Source organism: Tupaia chinensis, unplaced genomic scaffold (genome assembly GCF_000334495.1).
Source record: "Tupaia chinensis unplaced genomic scaffold, TupChi_1.0 Scaffold000447_1, whole genome shotgun sequence".
Lineage (NCBI taxonomy): Eukaryota > Metazoa > Chordata > Mammalia > Scandentia > Tupaiidae > Tupaia > Tupaia belangeri.
The window spans coordinates 660,875-675,972 of NW_006159952.1; the positions used below are offsets into that span (position 1 = coordinate 660,875).

General features: G+C 41.9%; 1 protein-coding gene across 1 annotated transcript in view; it reads left to right on the top strand.

The window, feature by feature from the left end:
- LOC102471583 (transient receptor potential cation channel subfamily M member 6) overlaps positions 1 to 15,098 on the top strand; it is a 207,034-nt gene that overhangs the window by 114,722 nt on the left and 77,214 nt on the right. Inside the window, exons 21-24 of the mRNA XM_006155328.2 lie at positions 22 to 196; positions 398 to 512; positions 7,246 to 7,439; positions 12,053 to 12,185. Coding sequence (XP_006155390.1) covers positions 22 to 196; positions 398 to 512; positions 7,246 to 7,439; positions 12,053 to 12,185 — 617 coding nt within the window. The remainder of the gene's footprint in view (positions 1 to 21; positions 197 to 397; positions 513 to 7,245; positions 7,440 to 12,052; positions 12,186 to 15,098) is intronic.

Sequence of the window (15,098 nt, forward strand, 5' to 3'; positions counted from 1 at the left end):
GTGGTCTGTGTTATCTTGTAGGCAGCAAACATGTTCTATATTGTGATCATGATGGCCATAGTCCTGCTGAGCTTTGGAGTGGCACGCAAGGCCATCCTTTCACCAAAGGAGCCTCCCTCTTGGAGCCTTGCTCGAGATATTGTGTTTGAGCCATACTGGATGATTTATGGAGAAGTCTATGCTTCCGAAATTGATGGTAAGTATGGGATTTTGCCATCATGCAGAAATTCAACCTTTGTAGATACGCAGAATGAAAAAAAAATCTGGAAAATAACCCTCTGAATGGTAAAAACATATATTTGTGATATTTTGCAAAGTTAAAATATGTTTGTTTGTCTAGACTCAATGGGACCATGACTCATCTTATTTATTATTCTTTAAAATTCTTTATTTGTAGTTTGTGAAAGCAAACCATCTTGCCCTCCGGGTTCTTTCCTTACTCCGTTCCTGCAAGCTGTCTACCTCTTCATACAATATATCATCATGGTGAACCTGTTGATTGCTTTCTTCAAGTAGGTTATTTTCTTTCAATAAATGGGGAAAGCTGTGTTGAGTAAACTCACATGCATGTTCAGTACATGACCTTTGGATTTATGTGTTCTATGTTTCATTACGATGGTTTTAAAATATAGGTATGCAACTACTGGTAGGAAGAAAGCAGTCCATGGGAAGTAATAAAATAACTAATAGAATAATAAAATCAGAGGCCAGCTCTGTGTCCTGGTGATTAAGATAGCCAGATCCCATATGGCCAATTTGTATGATTCAAGTCCTGGACCCAGTGGCTTGAGAAACATACTGGGCTCATGTGCCTACATTCCCAAAATCCTGAGAGGAGGGAAAGATGGAGAAGGGATGAGGGTGTGACCATGCCCTGTAGGGAGTGTTTTCTCACTTTCCGCTCTCTTTCTCTCTCTGGCAAGTACACATATACTCAAGCAAAAAAAAAAAAAAAAAGTAAAATAAAGGAAGATCATGAGTTGTAATTAAGCAGTAAGTGAGATTCATGGAAAAATAACAGTTGATAGAGGTAAAGGTTGGCAAAGGAGTTCTTAATATACTTTCTTCAGTTGGCTGATAGCATATCCCACCTCTTTTCTTCTTTCTCACTTCTGAGTCTCCTTTTGTGGATCATCTTCTCCCCAGCTGTTCTTCCTGTATGCTTTTTTCTGATCTCATTTAGTTTCCTGCATATCTTAATAATGTCAAGTGTCAGCTGATATCTCCAAGCCCAGCCTGCTTTCTTAAACTCCAGTCAGTAGATCCAACAGCCCCTTCTATCCTAGACAGAGTGTAACAGAATTTGAAAATTCAAGATGTTCAAACTCTTGATCTTCCGTTTTTCAACATGTACTTGTTCTACTTGTAGTATCTCTCAAATCCATGAGGGGGAATATGAGTTTCTGTTGAAACGCCATCCTTTTTAACTGTTTAGATCAGAATCTCTGGAATCTTAATGTCTCTCATACCACCATCTCTAAACTGCCAGGAACTCCTGTTGGCTGAGTGAACAGATTATCAATTCCATCACCTCTCACTACCGCACTGTCAAAGAGAGCCTCCACCCTCCTCATTTACTTCTCTGCTTCTGTCTTTGGTTTCTGTATTCTGTTTGCAACACAGCAGGCTGGGTGACCCTTTAAAAACACGTAGCAGATGATATTACTCCTCCTCTCTGAACCCTTCAGTGACTCCCAGTTTCTCTCTGGGTGAACTTCTATAAAAGTCTGCATGGCCTCATGTGATCTGGCTTCCCTGCAACTGAAGTCATGCACCATGCTGCTCTTCCTCTAAGCTAACCTCTGCAAACACACTGACCTCCCCCAGCTTGTAAAACAACATGGTGCTTTGTTTACAATTGCTGTTCCCTCTGCTTGGAATGCTCTCCCCTCAGAGATGTGTGGCTCATTCCCTCACCTCCTGCTAGTCTTTGTCTAATTTCCCCTTTAATTAGCAAGAACTTGACTGCTATAGTTACAAGTATAGCTCGCTGGCCTCTGCCATCTCCTGGGTACGCCTGGTCCTCCTTAGTATTCTCTATTTATACCTACTTTTGGGCCAACCTTGTAGTGTAGCAGTTAAACATGGGGCATAGGGTGCTGGATAACACATGGCCAACAGAGTTCGAATCCCACCCAGGCCAGTAAGGTGCAGAACATACAGGGCATACATGTGCGTGCACCTCAGATCCTGAGGGATGGAGAGATGTGGGAGAAGAGGTTGTAGTGTGACCATGCCCCATTAGGGGGTATTTTCTCTTGGGACCAGCAGTTAGCATAATGGCTATGTCGCTGGATTCCCATGTAGTCGACCGCAGTTCGCGTCCCAGACCCAGTGGCTTAAAACTCACGCCAGGTGTGTGTGCATGCGTGCCCAAGATCCCGAGAGGAGAATGGAGGAGAAGGGATTGTGGCTTGGCTACCCCCCCTGGGGGGTGATTTCTCGGTTTCTGTCTCTCTGTCTCTCTCTGTCTGTCTCTCTGGCAAGCGCATGCACCCTATAGCAAAAACCTCTCCAAAAAAAAAGGGTGGGGGAGGTATTTTCTCTTACTCTTTGGCAAGCACTTGTGCCTTCTGGCAATGATAAATAAATAGATAGGGACCAGAAGGTGGTGTGATGATTAAGGTACTAGACTCTCACCTGGCTGTCCATGGTTTGAGTCCTGGACTTGGTGACTTAAAAATCATTTTAGGTGCATGTATGTGCGTGCCCTCCTGAGAGGAAAATGGAGGAGAAGGGACTGTGGCATGGTTATCCCTCCTGGGGCGTGATTTCTCACTTTCTCTCTTTTTGTCTCTAATGAGAACAACACTCCCTAAGGCAAGAACCTTAAAAATAAAAAAAGGAATAATTAGAAATTGAGTTATGTACCTACTTTCATTGTAGATGCAGATATATTTTATAGTTTATTTATGTATTATGTTTTTCTGTTATGTGATTCCTCTATTGGAATATAAGTTCCACAGACATGTGCTTTTTTTTAAATCTTTTTGCCCATGAATTTATCCCAAACATCAAAAAGAGTATCTAGCACATATTTATGTCATACATAAAAGAGAACAAGTGAGGTGACAGGAAGAAGCTAGTGTTCTCTGAATACCTCTTAAATGCCAGGCACCGTGCTAGGTATTTGTTGTTGTTGTTGTTGATTATCTCATTCAAGAGAAAAGGATAATAAAATGGAAAATCAATTCATGAAATCTAAGCAAAGAAAGATAGTGGCTGGGTAGGCAAAATAAATTTGAAAACTTAAAAACATGACTGTGGGAGCATATGCAGTATTGGGGGAGGACATACATTTCGATTTGTTACAAGACTGTATGTGATACATGATTGCCGTTTCCTCTCTTAGCCCTACCATGTCATGAACTTACTGTGTGAGACTCTCTTCTCAAAAATATAAGGTACCGGGACCAGCAGTTAGCATAATGGCTATGTTGCTGGACTCCCACGTAGTCGACCGTGGTTCAAGTCCCAGACCTGGTGGCTTAAACTCACGCCGGGCGCGTGTGCGTGCGTGCCCAAGATCCCGAGAGGAGAATGGAGGAGAAGGAATTGCAGTGTGGTCATACCCCCTGGGGGGTGATTTCTCGCTTTCTTTCTCTCTGTCACTCTCTGTCTTTCTGGTGAGCGCATGCGCCCTATAGCAAAAACCTCTCCAGAAAAATAAAAAGGTACCAAAAGAAGTTTAGAAACCCTTTAATATCAATATTCTGACTTTAGAGATGAACGCACCGAGGATCAAATGAGCTGCAGAACCTCCAAATCTGAGAATTTGTCCAGAGGCCCTTTACAGACAGAATTCTTTATACCAATAGCAATTAAAAAAAAAAAAAAATCCCTGAATTATTATCAATTGTGAAGGTCGCCACCTGCTGGTGGACAGACTGCAGTCACATTTGGAGCGACAATATGTAATTGAGTAGCTCCTAAACCTGCCTGTGAAGGAGAAGCATCTGGAAGGCTTGCCGGGCACAGATTGCCATATTATCTACCCATACAGTCCCTCATGCAATAGTTCTGAGATGGAACCCAAGATTATGCATTTCTCTGGTGACACTGACGCCGCCGGTTCAGTGATCACACTTTGAGAACTTTCCTAACAGTCATCCACATTTTTATTGCCTTCTGTGGATTTGTGAAACTTGCCTCCTATTCATATCCTAAGCTGGATTTCTCCAGGATGGTTTTGATCCCTTCTTTTTGGCATTATTCAAGTTTACTGTTGCCTATGTTTTTATTTAGCTACTCTGCTCAAGTTGTCTGCCATCTTCCTCTAAAGAAACTAAATTTGGGGGTGAGTAGGTAGTGTGATTAAGGCACTGGATTTCCACATGCCCAACTACTGTTTGGGTCCTGGACCAGGTGGTTTGAAAATCATGTGTGTGTGTGTGCATGCCCAAAATCCAGAGAGGAGGATGAAGGAGAAGGGATTGTGGTATGGCCATCTTCCCTGGGGAGTGATTTTTCATTTTCCCTATGTCCATCTCTCTCTCTCTGCCAAGAGAACACATTCTGTGGCAAAATACTAAAAAACCTAAAAAAAAAAAAAAAAAAAAAACTAAAAATTTTGATAGCCTAAAAATAATTGAAATGGACATTCCATTGTGCCTTTTCACCATGTTATGTTAAATATGTAAAGCATTTCTGAAAGTTGACAACTTCTTTACATCTGAGAGGCTGCTCCCGGAGACTCTGCAGCTATCATCGTGCCACAAAACAAATATATTGAATTACATTGTGAATGCTATGGATACTGTTTGGATTACCACGAGAAAAAGGGAAAGAAGGAAGTCCAGAGGCTCATGAACGTTCAAAGAAGGCAAAAAAGATGATTGGTCTGAAGGCTCAGCTCTATCATAAACAGCACCATGCTGAGAAAATACAAATGAAAAAGACTATCAAGATGCATGAAAAGAGGAGCACCAAACAGAAGAATGACGAAAAGACTCCACAAGGAGCAGTACCTGCCTATCTGTTGGACAGAGAAGGACAGTCCCCAGCTAAAGTACTTTCCAATATGATTAAACAAAAACGGAAAGATAAAGGAGGAAAATGGGAAGTCCCTCTACCCAAAGTTCGAGCCCAGGTAGAAACGGAAATATTAAAAGTTATCGGAATAGGAAAGAGAAAGAAGGCATGGAAGAGTATGGTTACAAAAGTCTGCCTCGTTGGAGATGGCTTTACTAGAAAACCACCTAAATATGGGACCAGCAGTTGGTGTAATGGCTTATGTTGCTGGACTTCCATATAGTTGACCACAGTTTGAGTCCTGGACCCAGTCGCTTAAACTCATGCCGGGCACATGTGCATGTGTGCCCAAGATCTCAAGAGGAGAATGGAGGAGAAGGGATTGTGGCGTGTCCATCCATGCTGTGGGGTGATTTTTCGCTTTCTGTCTCTCTGTCTCTCTGTGTCTTTCTGGTGAGCACATGTGCCCTATAGCAAAAACCTCTCCAAAGAAAGGGAAAACCACCTAATAAAAAAGATTCTTTAGGTCAATGGGCTTACGTTTCAAGAAAGCACATGTAGCACATCCTAAATTGAAAGCCACCTTTTGCCTGCCAATACTTAGTGTAAAGAAGAACCTTTATCCCCCCTATATACAACTTTGGGTGTTATCATCAAAGGTACTGTCACTGAGGTGAACGTGAGTGAGTCAGGCCTATGACACAAGGAGGAAAGGTTATTTGGGAGAAATATGCCCAAGTTATTAACAACCCTGAAAATGATGGATGCATAAGTGCTGTTACTGATTTGATAGCAGTTGCATACAAATAACTCCTTGCATCTTCGAAGGTGATACACTGATCTGGAAAACCGTCATGACTGACGTTTCTGCATATAGCTGGTCTTCCATGTCTGCAGTCATCAAAAGATGATTTATTAAATTGTACAAAAACATTAAAGTGGCTTGGGTTTACAAAAAAGATACTTAAAGTGTTAAGAATGATACATTGATTTAGAGTAACTATGCCACTCACTGTAACTTCCATCGAGAGATCTATAATGTCAGTATTTACTGTTCTGTCTGCATATTGTAACTGATCTATGTTAAGGAAAAACCCAAAGTCTCTTACCAATAAGGAATTGCTTTTATTACAAAGTTATCTGAGTAATTTATATAGCTTGTCATAGAAGTTCAAGTTATTGATTTATTTTAGGATGAGCTGAGTCTTCTTCCTGGGCTTTTCATCTTTATTAATACCTTTTCACTTGGGTTTTATACTTTTTTAAAAAAAAATGTGTTTATTTATTTCTTCCATGAGTGAGGGAGAGACATAAAGGAAGGGAGTGATAACAGCACCACTACTAGCAGCTGACCCACAGCCCACCCCTCGTTTTCAGCCAGCCCCAGATCATGGGCAGGGATATGCCTGACATACTCAGGGAGGTCTCTGGATATCACCTGGGAACTTTTTTGTGTGGGTTAGCCTCAGTGAGCATTGTTTTGTTTGTTGTTTTGCTTTGTTTTAATCCTGTGCAACTATGCAGCTCCCATTTGAGTGTTTTAATTAGAATTATTCTAGCAGTTCTCACATGTGACATTAGGAAGATAACTTCATAAGGTTGATGATATACGGAAAGATGAAAGATTTTAACCATGAAGGATGAATCGAGAACTAAAAAGAGCTTCTTATGTGAGAAGAGATTGTTACTCAAGAATTGCATTGAGTGCCAGAGGGTTTTTGTTCATTGCATTTAAAATGTTTGTGCTTTCTTCTCTCTGATTGTAGTTTCTGCCTTTTGCTCATTATTCTGACTAGCATACTTTATTGTAGAAGATGATTAATGTATTTTTTGATTGAAGGAGAATTACATAGTGTATATTATTACATTTTTTTTCTTTTTAATTTGCCAGAGGACCTCTGTGCTTGCTAGGGAGAGAGAGACAGAGAGACAGAGAGAAACAGAGAAAGACGATGAGAAAGCATATGCCACAGGGGATTACACCAAAATCCTTTTCCTCCCTCTCTTCTTCCTTTGGGGATTTTGGGCACACATACACACATGTGCCTGGCATATTTTTCAAGCCGCCAAGTCCAGGATTTGAACTATATTGGCCATGTGGGATCCAGCTGCTTTAACCACCAGGCCACAATGCTGGCTTGAATATTGTTTATATTGACTATCTATCGGTAGTGTCCAGAGAACCAGTCATAAAAGTTGAAAAAGAAAGAACCTAACTGCCATGCTTCGAGAGTCTATATTAAAACATTGCCCTTCTCTACCTACACCTTACAGCAATGTTTACTTGGATATGGAATCCATTTCAAATAAACTGTGGAAATACAACCGCTATCGCTACATCATGACCTACCATGAGAAGCCATGGCTGCCACCCCCTGTTATCCTACTGAGCTACCTGGGACTTCTGCTTCGCTGCCTTTGCCATCGTCGAACTCCGAATGACCAGGAAGAGGGTGATGTTGGATTAAGTAAGTTTTATTTATATATATATTTCTTTTTTGAGAGAGATTTTTGTTATAGAGTATGTGTACTCACCAGAGAGAGACAGATAGAAAGTGAGAAATCACCTCCCAGGGGGGATGACCAAACCACAATCCCTTCTCCTCCCTTCTCCTCTTGGGATCTTAGATACACACACACAGACGCTTGGTGTGAGTTTTAAGCCACGAGGTCCAGAACTTGAACCGAGGTTGACTACGTGGAGGTCCTGTGACATACCCATTATGTCATCTGGTAGTCTCAGATTAAGTTTTTTAACTGGTTAAGCAGCAAAAAGAGAGTAAATTGGGGAGACCCACAGTGGCATTGAAAATTCAGGGTACAGGATGGAAGACTTTGGGAGTTACTTGACTGTAGAATGTCAGCTGATGCCCTGAGCCTAAGTAAATACATTGACCTATTACATGGTCAGTGCCTTTCGGAAAGCTTAGCTGGTATTTTGAAAGAAAGTAGGCACAGAATCTCTGGTTGGATTTGTAAAGGAAATTCTGTGTATTTTTGCTGACTTGGGAATTCATCAGAGTAACGCGTCTAGAGAATGTAACCCATGGTATCTGTACTCATTTCTCTGTTGCCAAAGGTGGAATTTAAATAGAAAGGGGGACCAGCAGTTGGCATAATGGCTATGTCGCTGAACTCTCATGTAGTCGACAGCGTTTCGAGTCCTGGACCTGGTGGCTTAAACTCACGCCCGGCGCTTGTGCGTGCGTGCCCAAAATCCCAAGAGGAGAATGAAAGAGAAGGGATTGTGGCGTGGCCATCCCCCCAGGGGGTGATTTCTCTTTTTCTGTTTCTCTGTCTCTCTCTGTTCTTCTGGCAATCACATGCGCCCTATAGCAAAGACCTCTAAAAAAAAAAAAGAGAGAGAGAAAGGAGTTACAGAAGGCCTCCAGGTCTAAGGGAAGTAGATAAGTAAGTCTTTGCTTAACTTATTAACCAGAGTTATGTTAAAAACTAGTTCTCTACTGAGTATGGAGCTGATTCTGAAATGAATGTTTCTTACTTTCAAGAATGTCAACTCTGGATGCAAAAATATGGGAAAATGAATTCTCTGTTTTTTTTATTTTAAGTGTTAAGTCTACATATTTGGAAGTTTTCTTAGTTTGTCTGGTGTAGCTGAATTTTGAATGTGTGTTGTGGCTGTCACTAATTGTCATAAGGAAATATTGCCTGTGGTGATTTTACAGATCTTCAGCAGTTTTTTATTTTGTTTTGTTTTTAGGAATTATTTATTTAATTCCATTCGTTATTATTATTTTAAAATTTGACCAGAGAGAAAGAAACAGAGGGAGAAAGGGAAAGTGAGAAAGCAAGCCGCCAGGTCTAGGACTCACACTGCTGTTGGCTATGTGGGAATCCAGCACCTTTAACCACCACGCCACCTGCCAGCCCCCTTCGGTAGTTTTTAATCAAGCAATTCCATAATTGATACAAGGCCTATTTCTAGGTAATGCCTAGATATACAGGAGTAGGTGGCCTAAATGCACAGTTGGTTATCTAAATGTCTACATCTAAAATACCTCTGAAAACGGAAGTCTTTTTTCTTCAAAAATTGGGGGAAGACTCATTTGGCCAGGAGAGCAAAGTGATGTAGGCCATTTAGTCTTTTTAACCCTTACAGTGTAAATATTCTACAGTTTTATGGTTTATGTACCATGTTACCTTTCTAAACTTTCTGGAGTAACTTCAAAGATTTCTTTTTCTTTCTCACTTCTTCCCTGTTAGAGACTCAGCCTTCATGTGGAAGCCAGAGTACAACTGAAGTTACCTTGAAGGCTTATGATTATAGTGTAAAATCTAGGTTTCTAATACAGAGCCATTCTATGCATTGGCCGCAGAATTATTGCAACCTACAGTAGAATAAGAACCACGTGAGATACTGAAATGTATTAAGATTTACCCAGACTTCCCCTCATACCACACAAAATAAGCTTTCCTAGGCTTACTCTGGTCTAGGCTTATGGGATGATTTCATATAATACTGAAGTAAATTTTGGTGGATGGAGGTGAATTTACCCTGAGCTCTGGAACGTTATTGAATTTTCATGATATTGCTTCCAGTTGTTTAGAGTAAGGATAAAGGTATTTACACATGGGAGCTCAGCCATGGTGGCATGGCCGTAAGCTGTTGCTTGGAGGCTGGGACCACATGGGAGGCTTGGGTTTGATTCCTGACCCAATGTGAACAGGCCAGATGTGGGGGCATAGCCTGTAATCCTAGCTAACTGGGAGGCGGACATGGTGAGACCCTGTTTAACAAATCTCTCTCACCCTTCTTCTTTCTCCTCCTGTCTCACTCAATCTGTCATTAATTAAAAAGATTAAAAATAAATAAATAAATTTACACATAGGGCAACAGTGCCACCTGGCGGACAGTTACAGGAAGGTTCCACATTCTGCAAATGGCACCTGCATCTGGAACTGCTTTTTGGAGAATTCGTTCTCCGGGCTCCACAGAAGGGGCCCGTGTCATGGCGAGTGTAAAAGTTCTTGCTCATAGGAGACTCTTTTGTGCAGACAGACATGAGAGGTGGGTGGAGGTGGGAGAGCCTGGATTTTTTTTTTCAACACCTGACAGATTCTACCACATTAGATAAACCAGAAAACATTAAGTGCTTGCATTGTGAACACAGTTTATGGCTAAACGTTACTTTCTTTGAGCTACATTTTTCTACTTAAAATTAATATATTTTGTTATTCATTTTATTGGAAAATAATAAAACATTTGTATTTTTAATAAATTCTGGAGAATTGTGATAGTTCTTTTTCCCCTCCTAATTTAATGGAAACTAGTCAAATACTTTCCAATTTTATACTTTTAGCACCATCATTTCATTTTTACATTTTCCAGCTATTAGAGACTTGCTTAAAAGTCGATTATTATTTTTTTAGGTTAGAGTGAGAACCAGGATGGTAGACCCGATATGAATGTTAAAGTTTGAAAAAGAATTGCCCTGGCTTCATAGTGTCACGAAACGATGTGTCTTTAATTTTTTTCTTTATTTATTATAGAGTGTGTGCATGTGCATGAGAGAGCGGGGGAGAGGGAGTGAGGGAAGCAGCCTCCGTAGTCTGGTCATGCGTGACTCTTCTTCCTTCAGTCTTCCAGTTCCTCAGTCTGTGCACTCATACACGTGCCCGCAGTGTTTCAGGGACTGGGCTGAGGATTCAAACTGTAGGTGTCTTATGGGATCTGGCTTCTCATGAGGGGCGCATTCCCACTGCACCATGGAGCTGACCCTGATGTGTCTTTTTTTTTTTTTTTTTTTGGGATTTTTGCTATAGAGCACGGGGGCTTGCCAGAAAGACAGAAAGAGATAGAGAGACCGGAAGCGAGAAGTCACCCCCCGGGGAATGGCCACACTGCATTCCCTTCTCCTCTGTTCTTCTCTCAGGATCTTGGGTACACACACACACATGCCTGGAGTGAGTTTAAGCCACTGGGTCCAGGAATCAAAATATGGTTGACTTGATGGGAGTTCAGTGACATAGCCATTACAGCAACTGCTGGTCCCCTAATCTTGGTTTTAACCTGTAAGTTACTTACTGTTATTTCAGTGGTTAAAATAATTTAAAGTGGCCACACCGGGTGGTGCAGTCAGTGGCAAATGGATCTGCAGTTGTGGAAGAGGCATGGCTGACCACGGGTTCCAACTTGCATGTTGGTCTGAAAATGCACAGCGTGCATGTGCATGCTCCCAAGATCCTGAGGAGCTGGAGGGCTGGGGAAGGGGCATTCTGAGGCAAGACTGTCAAGGGTGTGTCTCGTTCTATCTGTTTCTCTTTTTCTCTCATGTGCATACATACACTCGATCGTGAATAAAACATTAAACTTTAGGGACCAGCATATGGTGTAATAGTTACGTTGCTCGACTCCCTTGTAATCAACTGTGGTTTGGGTCCTAGACTCAGCAGCTTAAAACTCTTGCCAGGTGCGTGCATTTGAGTGTCCAAGATCTCAAGAGGATAGTGGAGGAGAAGGGATTGTGGCATGGCCAAACCCCCTTGGGGTGATTTCTTGCTTTCTGTCTCTATCTCCCACTGTCTCTCTAGCCAAGGCATGCATGCTATAGCAAAAAAACAAAACAAAACAAACAAACAAAAAACCAAAAGAACTTTCTCTCTAAAAATAATAATAAATTAAACTTTTTTATATTCATTTTTATTTTTGCCAAAAATAAATTAAACTTTTAAAATAAAAATAATATAAGTCCTGGCAAAGAGAAAATGGTCAGATTCTTTCCCCATTTGCATATAAATATAGTGAACTTCTGTGGCTATATGAAGACATTCTAACCTATGAAAATATTGATAAGAACCTCTTTGTTCTATATGAGTTGTTTTCAAAATACAACTCATATAGAAGAGTAGTAGGAGAGACCCAGACTGGCGTTTCCCATACTTTCTGCGTTCTACTTCTCCATTAATATTGGGAATACGGTGGGATGGGAGGCAACCTTTGATCGCCCAAGCTCGTTTATCCTTTCCAAAGTCAGTGTGGAAGAGCTGCTGCTTATGCCCCATATCAGCTTCTTATTGATGGTGGATAACGACTCTTTATGTACCATCCTTATTCCCATAGAACTCTACCTGAGTAAGGAAGATCTGAAAAAACTTCATGATTTTGAAGAGCAGTGTGTGGAAAAATACTTCCATGAGAAGATGGAAGGTCTGAACTGTAGTTTTGAGGAACGAATCAGAGTGACATCAGAAAGGTAAAACATATAAATATATATTGTTTCCCTTCCCAAACTGCTACCAAAACCTGATTCTACTAGATCCCTTGGAAAGGTTCACTCTCCAATCCCAGAGGTCTGGGTTCTCTAAAATTTGAAGGTTTTGTTCAGTGTATATTTATTGAGCATCTAGTGTGTCTGGTCTTTCTTTTAGTTTCTAGGCGTAAAGAATGAATAGGAGATCAGATTCCCTGTCCTCATAGGATTTACATTCGTGTGTGTGTGTGCATGTGTGTGTGTGTAGGGCATCGAGGATGGACAGGTTGGAGAACAAGAAATAAGCAACAAAACGCATAAAAGAAATATGGCATTTAGTATTAGGCATAAGAAAAATAACAGTGCAAGGGCATAGGAAATGATGGTGTGAGACCCAGATGAGTTGTGGTTTGGGTAGGACTGTTTTGAGTAGCCTGGTCCGGGAAGGTCGCTCTGGGGTCTGAGGGAGAGAAGTCTGAAGGAAGTGAGGGGAGTGGGCCAGACAGGGCATCTGATGGAATAGCACACCTAGCAGAAGGAACAGTGCTGAGCTCCTGGGGCAATGTAGGGTGTCCAGGCCCTGAAGGAAGAAGAGAATATTGTGGTGGTGGGATGGAATTATAGTACATTTTGTGTTGCTGTAACACAATATCTCAGTCGGGGTAATTTATAAAGAAAGGTATTTATTTGGCTTGTACTTCTGGAGACTGGAAAATCCAAGAACATGGTGCCAGCATCTGGCAAGAGGCGTCCAATGGTGGAAGGTGGAAAAAGGGCAAGTGTAGACATGAGATGGGGAGAAATAGGGGCCAAACTCATACCAAACCCAACCCACTCTTTCAGCCATGGTGTTAATCCATTGTTAATTACCATTTGTAGCTCCCACCTTTTAATACTGTCACAATGGTAACTCAATTTCAGCATGAGTCTTGGAGAAGGCACTCAAACTGTAGCAGATGAGGAGTCGTGGAGTTCTTAGGCACTTGACCAGCTGTGTACTAGAGTTGGAGTCTGCTGTACTCAAGTGGTGTAGAGAGAACAGAGATGTGGAGATAATTGCAGTCAGGTTTAGTGAAAAGTTTTCTCTCTCTCTCTCTTTTTTTAAAAAGAATTATTTTATTTAACTTTATTTATTATTGTTATTATTATTATTATTTACCAGTTTTGTCAGACAGACAGAGGGAGAGAGAGAGAAAGTAAGCCACCAGGTCCAGGACTTGAATCATGGTTGGCATGTAGGAGTCCAGCACCTTTAACCACCACACTATCTGCCAGCCCCAATAAATTTGTGTCCCCTGGAGGTGCTAGGGATCGAACTCAGGGCCTCATACATGCAAAGCACGTGCTCTACCACTGAGCTACACCCTCAAGTGGTTAGAGAGGAGTTTTCTATGAAGGGAAGTGAGATGGGATATAGGAATATGGTGAGAGTCTTGTTTCATGTGGAGATAAAATCAATTTGTATGGTCCTAAAAATGATCCAGCAGCAAGGGCTGAACTGTAGAAGCAGGAGCGAGAAGACCATTTGCTGAAGGGAAGTCCTTGAGAAGCCAGTTTACCGGAGGGTCTGAGCTTCCCTTCCAAGCAAGGGAAAAGGAGGGAATTGGGCCAGGGTACAAGTGGATGCAGACAAGGTGGTAGGCACATAGTTGTTTTTGTTTTGCCATAGGGCACATGAGTGCACTAGAGAGAGACATAGTGATAGGGAAAGTGAGAAATCTTCCCCCTAGGGGGGATGGCCACCCCCAGTCTCTTCTTCTCCATTCTCCTCTTGGGATCTTGGGCACGTATACACATGTGCCCAGTGTGATTTTCAAGCTGCCAGGTCTGGGACTTAAACTGTGGTCGATCATGTAGGAACCCAGGATCTTATTTTTTTTAGAGGTTTTTGCTATAGGGTGCATGCGCTCGCCAGAAAGAGATGGAGAGGCACAAAGTGAGAAATCACTCCCCCAAGGGAGATGACCATGCTGCAATCCCTTCTTCGCCATTCTCCCCTTGGGATCTTTGGCACACATGCACATGTGCTCGGTGTGAGTTTAAGCCACAGGGTCTGGGCCTTGAACCACGGTTGAATCTGTGGGAGTCCAGCGATATAGCCATTACGCCAACTGCTGGTCTCGGAATCCAGGATCTTAACCACTATGCCATCACTGGCCCTGGGCACGTACTTCTTTAGGTGGATTCATCAGCTGAAACTGTCTGTGGGTTTGTGTGGTCTGGGAGGAAGCAGACCATGCAGAGGTTTGAGGAAAAGGTAGATGTGTTGGAGAAAGTGAACATATTAGGAAATTGTAGGGGGATCAAAGCTACTGTGGACAGATTACTAATTGTGGGTGCCTGGCATCGTGATAAAACATGGAGGGCTGTGTGTGATTACAGTCTTGCCCCACATGATGGCATTTCGGTTTACAACAAATTGCACATTCAGTAGAGGTCCTGTAGAGTAAGATGAGCTATACCACACAGAGCCTCTGTGCAGTAGGCCATACCATCTAGGTTTAGGTAAGTACTCGCTATGAAGTTTATGCAATGATGAAGTTGTCTAATGATGTGCTTTTGTGTATGCTTTTTTTTTTTTTTAAGCAGTAGAGTACATGAGTGCGTGTATATATGAGAGGGAGAGAGAGAGAGAAAGGGAGCGAGAAGGATCCTCTACTCAATATACTGTAATCCCCTGTCTCTTGTTCTCCAGCTCTTCTGGATCCTGGCTGTCCATGTGTGTGCCCACCCTCAGGCTGACATGGATTCAAACCTGCAGTTGCCACATGGCTTCCAGTTTGGCAGGGCACTGCGTTATTGCTGTGCCACAGTGGCTGGGTCCCTGTATATACATTTTTTTAAAAATATAGGCATGCTCTTTAAGTGGAAACAAATTGACAGAAGTTAAATGTGCTTCTTCATTTCCGAATCTAC